At 39.7% G+C, this 14,845-nt stretch overlaps 1 protein-coding gene across 5 annotated transcripts in view; it reads left to right on the top strand.

The window, feature by feature from the left end:
- Positions 1 to 14,845, top strand: part of CEP85L (centrosomal protein 85 like) — a 124,111-nt gene that overhangs the window by 85,458 nt on the left and 23,808 nt on the right. For all 5 annotated transcript variants that reach the window (XR_012041456.1, XM_072855747.1, XM_072855748.1 and 2 more), the window contains one exon: positions 3,145 to 3,266. Coding sequence is in view for 4 of the 5 variants with exons in the window: in XM_072855747.1 (XP_072711848.1) it covers positions 3,145 to 3,266 (122 nt within the window). In the remaining variant the exon portion in view is untranslated. The remainder of the gene's footprint in view (positions 1 to 3,144; positions 3,267 to 14,845) is intronic.

Here is a 14,845-nt window from a genome sequence, read left to right as displayed (position 1 = left end):
TCCATAAGATCAGATATAGTCCAAAGCCAAAAGCATCTCGGTCAGTCAGCTAAGGAGGCCTTATATATTAGAATATTTTTTAGAAAAAACCCACACTTTCATTAGCATCTAATTGACAAAATAATACTCTGTTCTTAACTTTGCAAAACTCATTGCCTTGCTTTGCAGCAGCCTTAATATTTAATTAACTTCCTGTATAGTCACTTATCGTACCAAAGTTGAAGGGTTTCTTTCTAATTTTAGTGCAAAGTATTAAGTTTGGAAAGGTGCTAGATTGAAGTAATGGGCTTGCTTTGAAGAATTTTGCTAGAGAAACCACTGGTGGCTTCCAAAATGTTTTCAGTTAAGATGGATTCATATTTAAATAGTTGTCTTTAATCTCTTCATTTTTATAGTTCAGTCTTAAAGACAAAATTCACCTTGCTCAATAAATGGGTTGATTTGGCTTTATAAAGTCATATATTTCCTGTTTATCATGTCAAACCCTTGTGGGTTGTTTCTTTTGGGTAGAGATGGAATTTCTGGCTCTGAAAAGTAAGGATCTAATCCCAAGTGCATTAAGGACTGTTTCTTTCTCTTTTTTTTTGACTGTAGCATAATGGTATTGAGGTGGATATAGAAAAGCATTCTTCAGCACTATAGTGGGAGAAACAAAGGAAAAAATGTCATGACACAAAGTACAGTGATAGTTCCTGATGTTGTCACTTTATACTGCATGACATGGCATGTGTGACCAAGAGAGACTTTCACTGAAATAGTTTTGTGCTGGTACCCGTTAATTCAGCCAGTCACGTGGATAACTGTAATACAGAACAATATGTGACAATCCTAAGGTATTCTGTAAGCACCAAACATGACTTTGAAGTTATCTGGTCTGGATTGAGTGACCCAGGCAAAATGAATTTTAGGTTCATTGATCCTTAAAGACTCTATATATGTATTACAGGAAGAATCATGAGTTGGTATCTTTCCTAAGTTTTATTAGACTGCTGCCCAAACCAAAAAAAGTCAAGGTGATGTCACCAGTTTAGGATTTTTTAATGCTAATATTGATCATTGTACATGAAAAATTAAGGAAGACAACTGTTAAATCGATCACAAATGTTAACAAATGGGTGGTAGATCTTAATCCAAGCAGCACTTAGCGTTGCCATTCCTTGCCTCCCAATAGAGTGCAGTGCCATCTTTAATGTAACTTCCTTGAACAAGCATACGTTTAACAGACTGACTTACTAGAAATTGCAGATGTGACAAATTTTGTTCCCACAAAACTTTCAAACCTAGAATATGCTTCAGTATGCAGTTGTATCAGGCACTTTTTTAGGTGCAACAATTGAGAGAATTTTCAAATGTTTTCTGAGGTTTTTTATTGCTTGTGGGATGTAATCATGAATGAGCATGAGATAAGAAATATTAACCATAGTCATAAATCAGTGAACCATTTTGAGAGAAAATTTGATATTAATATTATTTCACATTTTACTTTTCCTCAAAAAGCGCTGTTTATCCAGTCAATATGGCCTTTTCAATAAAGATACAGTGCTTGATATTGCCCGGCAAGGAACACAGTTGATATTTTCAGTGTGTCTTTGGCCAGAAATTGGCATGAAGTGTTTAATGTGTAGAATTGTTGATATTCTTTTTAAAAATCATTCATAACTGATTTTACTATTGAAGCTATCCAGTTTATTAAGCAAAGGAGTTATTCCCTGAAACAGATGAATTGGACTTGGGGACGGTGGTGGTGTGTGTGACAGTCTTGAAAGATTTTAGAACTAGTAAGTCTTGTCATCTTCTATCTGGTTTGAAGTTATAAATTAAAAGAGGGAAAATGTGTTTCTGTCTGTTTTATCAATGAGCAAGCTAGGGATGAAACTGAACTAGACTGAATGGGAAAAAATACTTTTTTCAGCCTACAGAAGAGACCACAGCTGTCAGGAGTTTGTTCCTGACTTCAGAACATCATGGTATGGGGGTTTAGGCAATGAATTCTCTCCATTCAGTGTTATAATTCACAGTAAAGCTTTGACCAGAAGCATGGACTGCTTGACGGTTGTTTACCTAATTTTAATTGTTGATGATATGTTTTGGTCTTAATACAGTTTATTGTAATTTCAAATGAAATTTAAAAAAATTTAGAGCAATACAAGTAAAAATGTCCTAAAATCTATTTAAACTTTAAAAAAATACAGCCATATTTTCACTTTTTTTTTCCCCTTCTGCTCTCTTCCAAAACCATAAAACATAGTCCAGGATGCCTCCCAGATAATAAAAAGAGAAATCTTTTTTTCAGTGATTAAAAAACTGTTGGAAGATTAGATGATACCTCATGGCAGCTGATGCTGGGATCCCTCAGTCTAATCACAGAAGTTCTAACTTAAACCTTCCCTTATGTGAATTCCTGATACAAATATTTGTAATACTTTTTATATTCTGAGTATAAAAATTTTCTTGATTAAACATCCCAGTTATTTGTTTACTTTTCTTCCAAACCTTAATGTTGTTGGTTCATATTCAGTTCAACTGTCATCCTCAGTTTGTTGTGAGATATATAGCCTGGCTTTTGTGAAGGTGAATGGAAAGCCTGAAACCTGTTACTTGTGAAACTTTTATTCTTGGAAGCAGTTAGGATTTAACCAGAATTATATTCCCATGTTCTATATTTTAAATGCACACACATCTAAGGGAATTTCTCTTTCTCTGTGTGCTAAAGTTACAGGTGGGAGTCAAACAAGTGAAAGGAATGGTAACCGTTATCTGCAGTTATCAGCAGGACTAAAGCTATCAAGCTACCTCATTTGTGGTACTACAAGAATTGCAGCAGAATATGAACATTTTGTGGTATTTGTCTTAATTATGTACTTAAATTCTAAATGAGCTTTTCATCTCAAACTGCTTTCAGAGCTACGAATTCTTTAGTAGAGAAATGATAAAATAAGTTTTAAATCACTGGCACTGGACTGAAGTTTGTTTCAAGAAACTTGTTTATAAATCTGATTAGTTTTCTATAAAGCAAATCTGAATTAAACCAAAAAACAAGTGTTAGGTTTCTAAAACAACAAACTGCTTTGTAAACGCCCTGCTAGCTAGGATATTATTTACCTTTACTGTTTTGGAGGCTAATTCTGCAATTATTTTATGCAGGTTCTGACTGGAACATCTCGTCAAAGTTACCCAGCTACCAGCTATCAGGACCTCAGCAACTGGGAATCTTTAATGAAAATTAAAGAGGGGCTGCTAAGACAGAAAGAGATTGTGATCGATCGGTGAGTAACCTGCTCCTGCTGCATTGATTAGATTACATGATGTAAAAGCTATGATGTAGAAACTGACTTTCAGAAGAGCTGCTTACTCAGTAAAGCTCTTAGGTTCCAGTCCAGCAAATACTTATGCACAAATATGTGGGAGCTAATCCTTGCTAGGAGAAAAGACTGACTGCTGGCTAAAAGTCTTTTACAGAATTGGAAATTTACTTAGGGGTTTAATGCCTCTGCAATGGAAGAGGGAGAGTGAGACCAACAGCCATTTCTGCTGTCAGCTTCCCCAGTTTAGCTTCTTACCAGTCTGGGGGTTTGTATCGACATCTTTCTGCTTGTACAGGTCTTGGAAGTGACTTGCAAGATGAAAATTGGTAAACTGCATTGCCCTAATTTTCTTTTCCATGACAAGTACAGAAATGCAATATATTTGAAGCCCGTTGATAAAGCTTTCAAAAATTGGCCTTTGCAGTAACATTCAGTGGTAAAATCCTATTCAAATGCTCATACAAATTATTCAGATAATAAAATGTTAAATCCAGGATCTGTATGTCAGTAAATACATTGCTTCTTATTAAAATTGCTATCAATCTGAAATGGCCCTTGGCAGAAGCTCACTGCTGTTAAATTTCTAGTGTATCTGAAGTAATTTCTGGAGTTCTTGATGTTTGGATAAAATGAAGCCTTAACGAGGAAAATGTGCTTTTAATAAAGGGCTGAAGCTTAATGAAGCTTAGAGTAAATTAGCAGTTGTCATCAGGAGCTGCGGAGTTTGGATGTAGGACATTTAAGAAGGGCATTTTTATATTTGACATAATTATCATTTGGCTTAGTCTGTGTTTTAATAATAAACTCTTGGCTTGTGGCTGGAAGAGGAGTGGTTGTTCTGATCTTGAAATAGTTGTGCCCTCTTACTGGTACTTTGCTCCACAGCATGAGAACTGTGTAAAGCAGGTGTGTGTCGATCATAGGAATGTTGGGCATCCATTATGAATGTTTTTATATTTCATCTAGCAGTTCCTCTCTTTTAATGGGTGCAGATAGACAACTTGGGCATAATTTACTTTGGGACCAGGAGAACTATGCTTGTGCAAGATCTGTTCCTTCCTCTATTGCAACAGAGCAAGGAATTGCAGTGGTTTAAGGTGTTTCTGTCTCCTAGCAATCTGGCCAGTACCTCTGCTGGCATTGTAGTGATGAAAGTTGGCATCAGCTTCCCCAGTTTGATGTGGCATATTAGTGTGCGTTTACCTGCCGCTGCAGCTGAAGATCATACGCAAAGTTACGAACTGCAGCAGCTGAGGCACAGGCACACCATCCCACTCTGCCAGCTCTCCTGCAGAGGTGGTGATCTCCCAAGGGGATAAGCAGTTAAAATGGAAACATCCTTAACTGTTGCTTAAATCTCCTCTGTCAGAGCCTTTTGATCAGCTGCTTAAAGGCTGTCTAAATTACAGTGTTTTTTTCAGGCTTGCTGTATCAGTAGTAATGCTGTGTAACCTGCAGCCCACCTCTCAGGGCCCAGGCTGTCAGCAGCATTTGTAAGTGCGTTGCCCATGATGGCTAGGGGCGGTCTTTGGTGCCTCTGCTGAGCATACCATCCTCTGCACTCCACGTGAAGGCTTGTTATACAATGGCAACTAAAAAGGCAGTTCACGTTATTCTTCTCACACTGGAAATGTGTTTACAGTCAAGGCTGAAGTTTCTGAAGTGACGGTTTGTAACCTAGTTGCCTGCTAACATTACTTGATACTGTCCATGTTGAGGAAGAAAAGCTATTTCTTGATAGCCAATGGCAGTGTGTTGGTTCTTTTTTTGTACAAGTCATACTTTCGTGTGACTTAATGATAGCGAATACAGTTCTTTCTGGATTTCTGAGCAGAAGTCAGTTGAGATGATTCCTTTTCATTCAGCTGAAAAGGCAAAATACACTCTGGAAGCTATTGAAGCGAAACAAAGACCACTTAGTGATGTTACAGTCATTTCCTTTAAGTAGACACTTGGTGTTACAGTTAAGCGTGTTGTAAATTATAATAACGCAGTATAATAATACATCACAGAAAAGGCTCTTTTTTGAATATTGAGCCTCCATTTGGGCAAAATATTTGCCTTAAAAGTTATTATTTTAAAATGAAATAAAATTACTTAGATGGTTTGTATTATTTAAAATTAGACAAAGTGATGTTGTATATTTAGAAAGATTTTACAACAGTTGTTTGGTTTTTTTTTAAGAAGAGGTAGTGTTTTCTGACAAAAATATTTTTGGTTTCACTTGTGGAGAAAATGGTACATAGCTGCTGTCCAGAATGCTAGAAATAGAACTCCATTATAAAGCACTAGTGTTATATTTCTTATTAGATGGGGTATTAATAAGACCCAAGTGTGAATAATACCTTTCTTCAAGGCACTAAGCAAAAATCTGGTATTATCCATGTTTAACATGTGGGGGCACAAGGCCTTGCCACTGAAAGTCAAGATGAAGTTTGGGAGTAAACTTAAGTCTTCCAGCTCCTGGTCTTCCTGAGCTTACTTTAAACTTCTTTTCAGAATTTGAATTTATTTGGGAATAGTAACCTAAAATAAAAATAGAAAGTTTGCTGAAGTGTGGTTAATTAGGATTCAAGATGGTGGTAGTTAAATTACAGAATTTACGCTTTCAGGAAGTAGAGGAGGAATTCTTTTGTTGACTGAGGTTTGGTAGCAGGAGCTTGCTGAGAAGGCCCTTCCTACCTGTGGTTCTGATGGAGTTTTAAAAGGTGTAGTCTCCTTAAGTCATGTCTCATGCTGAATTTACCAGCTGGTAACTGGAGGATGCCAGCGAGACTTGTTTAATTGTGGGGGGACAGAAGCTTGGGAGAGATGGGTTAACCTCCTCCTGCCTGGAAGCCGGAGGAGCAGGATAGCAGCCGATGTGGTGCTCCAGACCCAGCTGTTTGCTGCTGAAAGGGACAAGGAACAGCAGGATGAAAAGAAGCACATGGGAACACCCTTCTCTTGCCCTTGTCACCAGCCTCCCTTTGAACCCCAGGGTCATTACCCATTTTTTTTAAGATTAAACCCTCTTCTGTTGGGAATTGCACTGGGGCCCTGCTAATCCAGGAGATGGAGGAGATTAACATCACTTTGCACCACACACCTTGTTCTGCATAGCGATGCTTAAATCTGTTGATAAGCAGAAAATGGAGGCTCTGTACGGGGCAGTATCCTTAAGCTGTTCTACCTTTATCTTGTTAAGAAAGGGAGGAGGGGCAGGAGGAGGAAAGAGAAACCTGCTACCTGCTTCCCTTCTTTCCACACAATGATAACAAGGCAACAAAAATCCAGCCCTTCCAGATTAGGTTATTAAACTTCCTTGTTTTGCGTCGGAAATCTAGAAGTTTGGAATAGCTGCAAGCAAGTTTCAAATAGTTGTTAAAAACGATTCAAGGAATAATGCTTACAATGTAAATCATCATACTTGGATACTTTGGTGTGTCACTGGAAATTCAAAGCTGTGAATAGAATTTTTAAAAATTCAAACAGCCACTTGCATCTGTGAATAGAACAGGTGGCTTGATTTTTATTCTATACACTGTGTTGAACAGCAGATTTAGTAATAGATTAGTTAAAATTGATTTGATTTGTGTAGTCTGTTCGGCATAACAAATGCATATTTTTAAATATAAATGAACAGAGTAGCATAAATGGGTGGGTTTAAAAGTGGGTTTGGTTCGCTTTTTAAATCTACTCCAGGAATCACTGCCAATTTAATGAATTAGAGCCTGAAATTGGCTTTTAAGTCTGCTCTTAAAAAATGGGATGGAGACTATACTTTTAGGAAGCGAAAACATGGCGTGAGGAAGGGAGCCTGACGTGTGTGTGTGCACGGGATCCCAATGGCACTTCTTAAAGGTGTGTGTCATGTTTTCTCCACATAAGAGCTGTTGGTACAGGCTGTGAATAAGGACTTAAGGATTTTGTCTGTAAGAGGAAATCTGCTGCTCTAACACTTGCTAGTAGAATGTCTGTCACCTACTGTACAAAATAATTGGATTATATCATTGCCTTACTTCTCTGGCAGTTTAGTATGTAACACTACGTTATATTTAGCACCAGAGGGAGCCAACAGTGTTTGTATTGGTTTAGAAAATTACAGCATCACGTTTTAATCCTTTGTGTTGCTCCTCTGTTCAGTACATTCACAACACTGAAATTACAGTGTTTGGTAGAATTGCGAATGTCTCTTGAGAGTGGCCAGCCACTGTAGATGTCTCTAGTGTGGTCCTGGCACTGTTTGTTTGGCAGGGACTGCATGTAGGGGGTATATGAATAAATGCCAAATACCTGAACATATGACATAAGCTGCTGAGAATAACACTGTGCATGCAGTGTTCCCCTCCAGACAGCTTAAGCGCATTTGAACAGCTTTTTAAGGAAAGGTAGATACAGAAGTATAATTTTAGTGAATAGCTGTCATTCCTCAGGGCATAATAACATTTATATTCTTAAAACAGTTGCTAAATCATTAGCTTTCCATCCATAGCTGAATTATGCTTAGACATTTTCATTGGGACAATAGAATTAGATTTTCTTAGCCTTGTGTCAAATTGTCCTGACTTCAGTAGTTGACATCAAACCGTATGTGCTCTGAGTGCTCGTGTTACTGCTAGTGTAAAGCTGTAATTCTTTTAATTTGGGATGGTCTGTTAAGGTCTGCAGCATTAGCATATCCACACGAGTGATAAATTGACGTCATTTTTGAGGGAGCCACCCAGGGTTGAGCGCATGCATATATAACTGGGAGTCCTGTGCAGGCAGTAGGGCTGTGAGGAACCTCTTCCTCAGAGTGTCTTGCTGTGTAAAACATTCTGTGCTTGCAATAATAGCTTGAAAAAGATGTGTTTTTCTTTTTCTGATATCACCAATCACCCAGGTAACTTGTGGTTGAGGCTTTTGTATCTTGGGCTGGTGAACTTTCAGGAAGATTTTGTTACAGAGTAATTATTTTAGCAGTTTTAAAAGTTCACCTTTTCAGAGGTAAATACTAGTACTATTGATGAAATGGAATTTGTTAACATTAGTTTCCACATAATAACCTAAATCTTGGCAGTAATGAGAGGACGTAAGGCTAGAAAGGATCTAACCTATCTGCCAGGCCCTAGGGAGGACAAGCTGTAGTGGTGTCACTCCTGGTAGATGTCTTTGCTATTGCAGATAGCAATAGCAGATGTTCTACACCCTTTCTGGGTTGGACAGTTGGTGATTAATTAGCTGAAACATTAGAAGACTTCTCCTAATGTGACTTTGTCTTTCCTCCTAGGTCATGTTTTCTAGACCTCTGGTAGCTTTTGTTATTCCTTGAGATCTCTCCCGATGATTAGTACATCATCCCTGAAGTGTCCAAACTGGCCAGTCGAGGCCTCCCTCTGGCTGAGCACTCGTGTCTCTTACAGGCTGTGCTTGTGTGGTGTTTGCTTTTTGCAGTGCAATGTTGTGTAGTTTTGGTCAGCTGAGACCCCAGATCCTTTTCTGTGGAACTGGTGCCAAGCTGTTTTCTATTCTGTAGATTTAAATATTTTTAGGAAGTCGTAGTATTTGGCAGAGCTGAGAACAGCAGGGGAGGTGCAAAGCTTGCTCTGTATTTGTCCTGTCGGGAGACTGCAGAAGTCGAAAACCTCCCACCGTGGGAGGGAGGGTGCAGTCCTCTGTCTGAGCAGACAGTTGTGTCTGTGTCCCGCTCATGCCTCACACCCCCTTGACTAAGTAGCCCAAAGCATTTGAGAAAGTAGAGTACAGTTGCTAACTGTGTTCTTGCCTGCCTTGCTTCAGCACTAGCTTACCCCCCATGGGTCAGGCTAGCATTTCAAACTTCTATGCAATTCGGGAAAGTAATTTAAAAAATAACAATCCATCCAGAACAGAGATCACCTCTTGACTCCCAGAGGTAGTGTTCCCATCTTCTAGATAAATTCTCCTGTGACTGGTGGAAAGGTAGTATTCACTTTGAACTGCAGGCTCTTAATTTCACCAAAAAAACAGACTTTATTGCACAGGAAATTTGAGGTTGTCTTTTCTTATGAGCTTTGCTGATGTTGGAGTTCTTTGGCATTATCTTCCAAATTACGGAAAATGTCTTCGCATTGTTTTTAGGACTTTGTTTACTACTGATCTCTTTCCCTATCAGTACTCTGCACATTTGGATTTGTGGTCCCAAGAGATCATGCCTTTAAAACAAAGGGATATAAAAATTAGTATCCAACTTCTTAAGCAACAAAACAAAGCAGAATACCTCCAGCTGCAGTCTGGAATAAATTGTACTTGTAATACTGAAGGATCCATATTATATTTTATTTTGCATCCCGATTCTGAGGAAATCTGCTCAGGCATTTTCACCTAAAGCCACTCTTTCTTGTTAACTCATGACTTTTGAAGGTAAGCATCAATTGCCATTTGATTTATTATAAAGTTACTAGTGTACCTTCTGTGGTGGAGGGAGCTCTATTCTGAAGTCCCTGAAGTGTTTGAAGGTACTGGACCTGTATCTTGGCGTGTAGTGTGGAACTTAGATTTACACTAATTTAAGTCGCTTAAAAGTTGAGGGGAGGAAGTGCTTCTCTGGCAGATGTGGGTTTCTAAAGGCTCTTTCATGTTAGAGTAAGTGAGGAGTAAGATGGCTTTATAGAGAACAGATGAGTTGGTCCCAGGTTGAAGAAAATGTGGTTTATTTCCAGACGAATGCACATGTGAATGTCTGTGTAAGCACATGTCCACAGTTCACTTGTCCTGTGTGAATATGAGAAAATGATGTGAATGTCAGATATGTCGTACTCATGTTTTGGAGACATACAGAGAAGCAATTTGTATATTAAGCAGTTTGTTTATTATTAATGCTGGTCTCTGAAGACAGTCCAGGCTTGTGCACGTTGAGCTGACTGCTATTGTCTGCTATCCCACATCCTTTGCGCTGACTTGAGCTTTCAAAGGGGATTGTTTGAGCTAAAGGACAGAACTACAAATAAATCAAAATTTATATCTGCCCCCCCCCCCCCCCCGCAATTGATACTTCACTCTTATGGCTGTAACTTTCTTTTTGCTCATTTTAAATGGATCCAGTTAGTGACAAGTGGCACCAGTAGTTCTTGTCTGGATTCTAGCCAGCTTTGTAAGTAGAGTCACAGTCATTCAGGATGGGGGGAGCTTAGCTGCCATTTCATGGGGCATAGCATGTTGTCTTCCTCATGTTTGTCTGCAGAGAATAGTGGCACAGGGAATATGCACCACCAGAAGCAGCCCTTTACTGTCTGTGGGCAGAGGGACTGCAAATTTAGCAGGCCCATAATTGAAACGCACATGTGAAGCCTTTTTTGGTCATTCCGTAGCCTGCCTTTAAGTGTTTTCTGAGTCTGACCTTTAAATACAAATGTCGTAGTGAGGTGATGTTCTTATCGCTGAGGCCAGTGTTTGGCCTGCCTTTCTCCCTTCGCTGATGTGCAAAGAGCACTAACTCTTGATTGCACAGCAATGCCAGGGTGGGCCACAGTGGAGGTCCCTGTTCCAGCTGTGGCAGCTTGGCTGGGCGGTACCCACAGTGTGCCATGGAGGGGAAGGAGAGCTGCAGCAGTGCTGCCTGGACTCTTGCCTCTCCTCGTCACCAGCTCTCCCTAGTCAGTCCTTCGCCTTGAGCGTCATCCCAGGCCCCCAGCTCCAGGGACCAGCCCCACAGTTTTGCTCAGGGCCAGCATTGCTTATATTACCACAAGACTGTCCCTGTGTTTTACCCCACAGCTCCTTCAGCCCCCATAACTTCTCACTCTGCTCTCTCCCTTCCAGCCCCATGAGGGCCAGGGGTTCCTGGGGAGCATGAGGGGGTGGGCAGGGGGCTGTGATCCAGCAAGGTGCTGAGAGTTGACATCCAGGGCACAGGAGGGACACCAACAGCCTCTCCCCAAAGACACAAGGCAGCACAGTGTTAGTGCGTTTTCTTCTTGTCATCTGCATATACCAACTGAAAGTGAGCTGCTTATTTACAGACCTGGCTTTAGGCAAGCTAGAAACAGTTACTTGATGTTAGGGCACACTAATGGTCATTACAAGAGAAAAGGATAGCCGGTGGGCTGTTTTGCTGTTTGCAAGGGCTTAAAAAGTGTTTTTTTTCCTTAGATGTGTAATTGGTTGAAAATATTCTGGGATTTGGGGGATTACTTTTGTCCCCCATCCCCTTAGCATCGGAAAGATGGATGTTTGAGCTGGATTTAGTGAGCCACCCTTCTTGTATCCTTGATGCTCAGAATTTACTTTCTCCCCAAACATAGTGGCATACAGGATCAAGGGCTTTTGCTTTCTTCTACAGCAAAGGACATTGGCAGAGACCTGTCAGAACCATGCTGGCGTATGTCACTTCATTGGTTTCAGTCCTTTGAGCGTGGGCTTTTAGCTTCCTGATGATTGACATGCTTTAGTTTGATTTAAATTGTTGAGCTCAACACAGAGGTTACTGTGTGGGAATGGAAGTATCTGTGGCAGGTAGGAAGTCGGATAAGGAGAACTACTCTCCTTAAACAGCATAAAAATAATTACACAGAATCCACATCTTAGTCAGGTAGCCTAGTCTCTAGTGCCAGCAGTTCATGTAGGGATAATAGTTGGTAATTCCGGGAAAGGTGAGAGAATGGTACAATCTGCCATGACAGGTTTTTAACTTTTCCTTTCTTACAAAGTATCATTGATCTGCAGTAGTGAAACATGACTGAAGCTTGAAATCTTGTTTACAAAAATAAAGAATGCTCGAGGAAATAGAAGAAAAGGGAACAAAAGATGTGTGCGTTTTACAAGACCTGGAAGTAAGCCAAGGTCATTACTTTGTGAAAATAGTAGGGTTTTCCATAAATAATCTAGCTAGCATGTAAATAACTAACGTGTGGGAATTGGGACAAAAGAGCTGGTTATAGGGGACCATAGAGCACGTAGCCACCACTTGAGTCATGTATGTTGGATAACCTGTCACTTCAGCTGAGTTCCCTTGGAAAGAATGTACCTGGGAGCAGCACAGGGAGGATTTGATCTCAGGATATTTATAAATTATGGCTGGAGGTTCAAAAAATGGGGTGAAAAGGCATAGTTCAGGGTATCAGTGAAATTTTTAGAAGAAAAACAACAATGGTAATAATAATAATGAAAATATAACAAGCAGGTTGCCTCTGAGAAAAAAAGCCTTAAAATCATTGTATCTGAAGAAAACTACAAGACAGTGTCTTCAGTGCAGAACTCTTCTGCAGGTAACTGCAATGGTCTTCTGTGTACTAGACAATCTTCTCCTAGTTCAAAAGGAGTTTCAGTTCTCTTCTTGTCTTTTGCTTCTGCACTGCCACCCCCCATTCCTGGAGACAATATTAGACCTTGAGGGATGGCTGGAAAGATTTGTGCTAGAAGTGTTTGTGAAAACAGTGTTACTGGTGTCATGTTTGTATTAATTGATTGGATAGAAGAGTTAAAGTTTATACATCTTTTAATGACATTTTCTTCTGAAACATCAATTGAAATAAGGAACACTTTTAAATGTCCTTCCCAAAAGGATGTTTTTAATTCCTGCCTTTTGTAACTGACTTTTTTTTCTTTTTTTAAAACAAACTTTTCTCCCCTCTGAGTCCCTTTGGTTGGTTGATGACTTTAGAACAAGGTATTGCCTCCTTTTCTCTTCTCCTTAAATCCGAGTGTAAGGGGAAGGGATGTGTCAAGACAGACACTTGAAGTGAAATAGAATATTTTCCCTTTGGACAAAGGAGCTGAATGAAACGGCGTGAGAAGTCCTGTGACATTCACATAATATGCCAATAACTCTTACTTTGCCATCAACATAGAATTGTAACACTCACTCATGGAAATAAAAAGCAGGGAATTTGTGAAGGAGAATAGTTTCCATGGTACCTCGGTACAGTATTTTCATTGAACCTGGTTGTGTGAGCTGTAGTCTGGTTTCTGTAAACGCGAATCTTGAGGGTGGGCTCCTGTCAGGTTCCCCCATGCCTTGAGCTCAGGCCACAGCCTGCACCCACGCATGCGCAGATGGCTTCTGCAATCGCAAAAGGCTGAGGAGCTCCATGTCTGGAGACTTCAGTCCTGTGTAAGACTGAGTGATTGGAAATTCCTGTGTTGAAAGTTACAGGAAGAGGACTAGATCAGAGTGATGCAGTACAGCTGTCTAACTCTAGCGTCTATGGCAAAAAAAAATTAAAGAAGTTAATCTTTTTTTAACACATCTTGAACCCTTGGGGAGACTTGAGGGTGTTAGAGCTGATCAGAGAAAGGGAAGAGTGGAGGAGAGTTTCCAACATTGGTCACAACAGTTACAGAATTTCAGTCTGCTCTAGTCTGGCCCTCTGCGAACACAGAGGGTACGCACGAGTTTATAAATGTTATAGCTGATACAAGGCGAGAGTAGTGTTGCTGCCTAGAAGGTAAAATCCCTCAGTTTCAGGATTATTTATATCTGGTTTGAGCCTACCCAGAGTGGCAGTTGCCATGTATCTGAGCAGAATTTTGAAAGCACCTAAATGCTCAAGGTTTTGGTTTTGTTGGTTTGGGTTGGTGTGGGGGTTTTTTTTGGTGGGGTTTTTTTAGCTTTTTTTTTTTTTTTTTTGAAAGCTCTGGGATGATTGATTGGTAATAGGGAGGCTTCTGGGGACAGTGTTCCCGCTGCAATACGTGAGCTGTGTTCGTGATAGTGTTTGAACTTTTCTTCACTCCCTTTAAATAAAGCTCACAGCCTGTGGTTATGCAGCAGATTAATAGTAACAGCTGTGGGCTAACAGAGGATTAAAACTGTCTTAGCATATGAGAACATCAGTGATAAAATGCATCTGGTATGAAGTCTCCAAAGACTTATAGGATTGTATGTAAATAGTAAATATGTTTCTATGGTGCTTATCTTCTATTCTGCTTGTGACTGCTGGGCTGTTTTCAGAATTTTTGTTTCTGGGTACCGTGAGGTTAATGATATTTTCAGAGAGGCGGTTATGCAGAGAGGTTGTTCAGGATCTACATAGCCTTAAAACATTTGTATGGTGTGTTCTGTTGGCAAGGTTTTGTAACGGTGGAGAGTTTCATGCTTTGCAGAGTGAAAAGAAGCAAGCTAGTTAGACTCTGTGCTAGCGCAGCTCTGTTTCATCACGGATTAATTTGTCTCACCTTTTTTCCTGCAGGGATTTAGTAGGGTAGGGAAAGGATTATGAAAGAAAATATGGTAATGTAGTTCAAACTACATTGGAAGTTCAAAAATATTTTTAAAAATTTACTCCAGGCTGTAATGTTTAGTTCAGGCTATTGAAATCCTGCCTGTGAAGGAAGGCACTGCTAAGATACAGTCAGCCACAAACAGAAAATCACGTAGTGCCTTCAAGGAATACGTGACAAATGGATAAATCATTTTAAAACACATGGGGCACAGATACTTTAATAGATCTGTCTACTAAGTAATAAGGTGATAAAAAATGAAAAATTACATCTGTTCATAGGTTAAGACAACTCATACTAAATGATTTTTGGTATTTGTGACCAAGCATGCACAGAAGTCATCAAGGCTTTATATTTTCTCATATGATTATACAAGCTCT

This window comes from Ciconia boyciana, chromosome 3 (genome assembly GCF_034638445.1).
Source record: "Ciconia boyciana chromosome 3, ASM3463844v1, whole genome shotgun sequence".
Taxonomy (NCBI): domain Eukaryota; kingdom Metazoa; phylum Chordata; class Aves; order Ciconiiformes; family Ciconiidae; genus Ciconia; species Ciconia boyciana.
The sequence above is the reverse complement of the archived record's forward strand: the minus strand, read 5'-3'. Positions and strand labels throughout refer to the sequence as shown.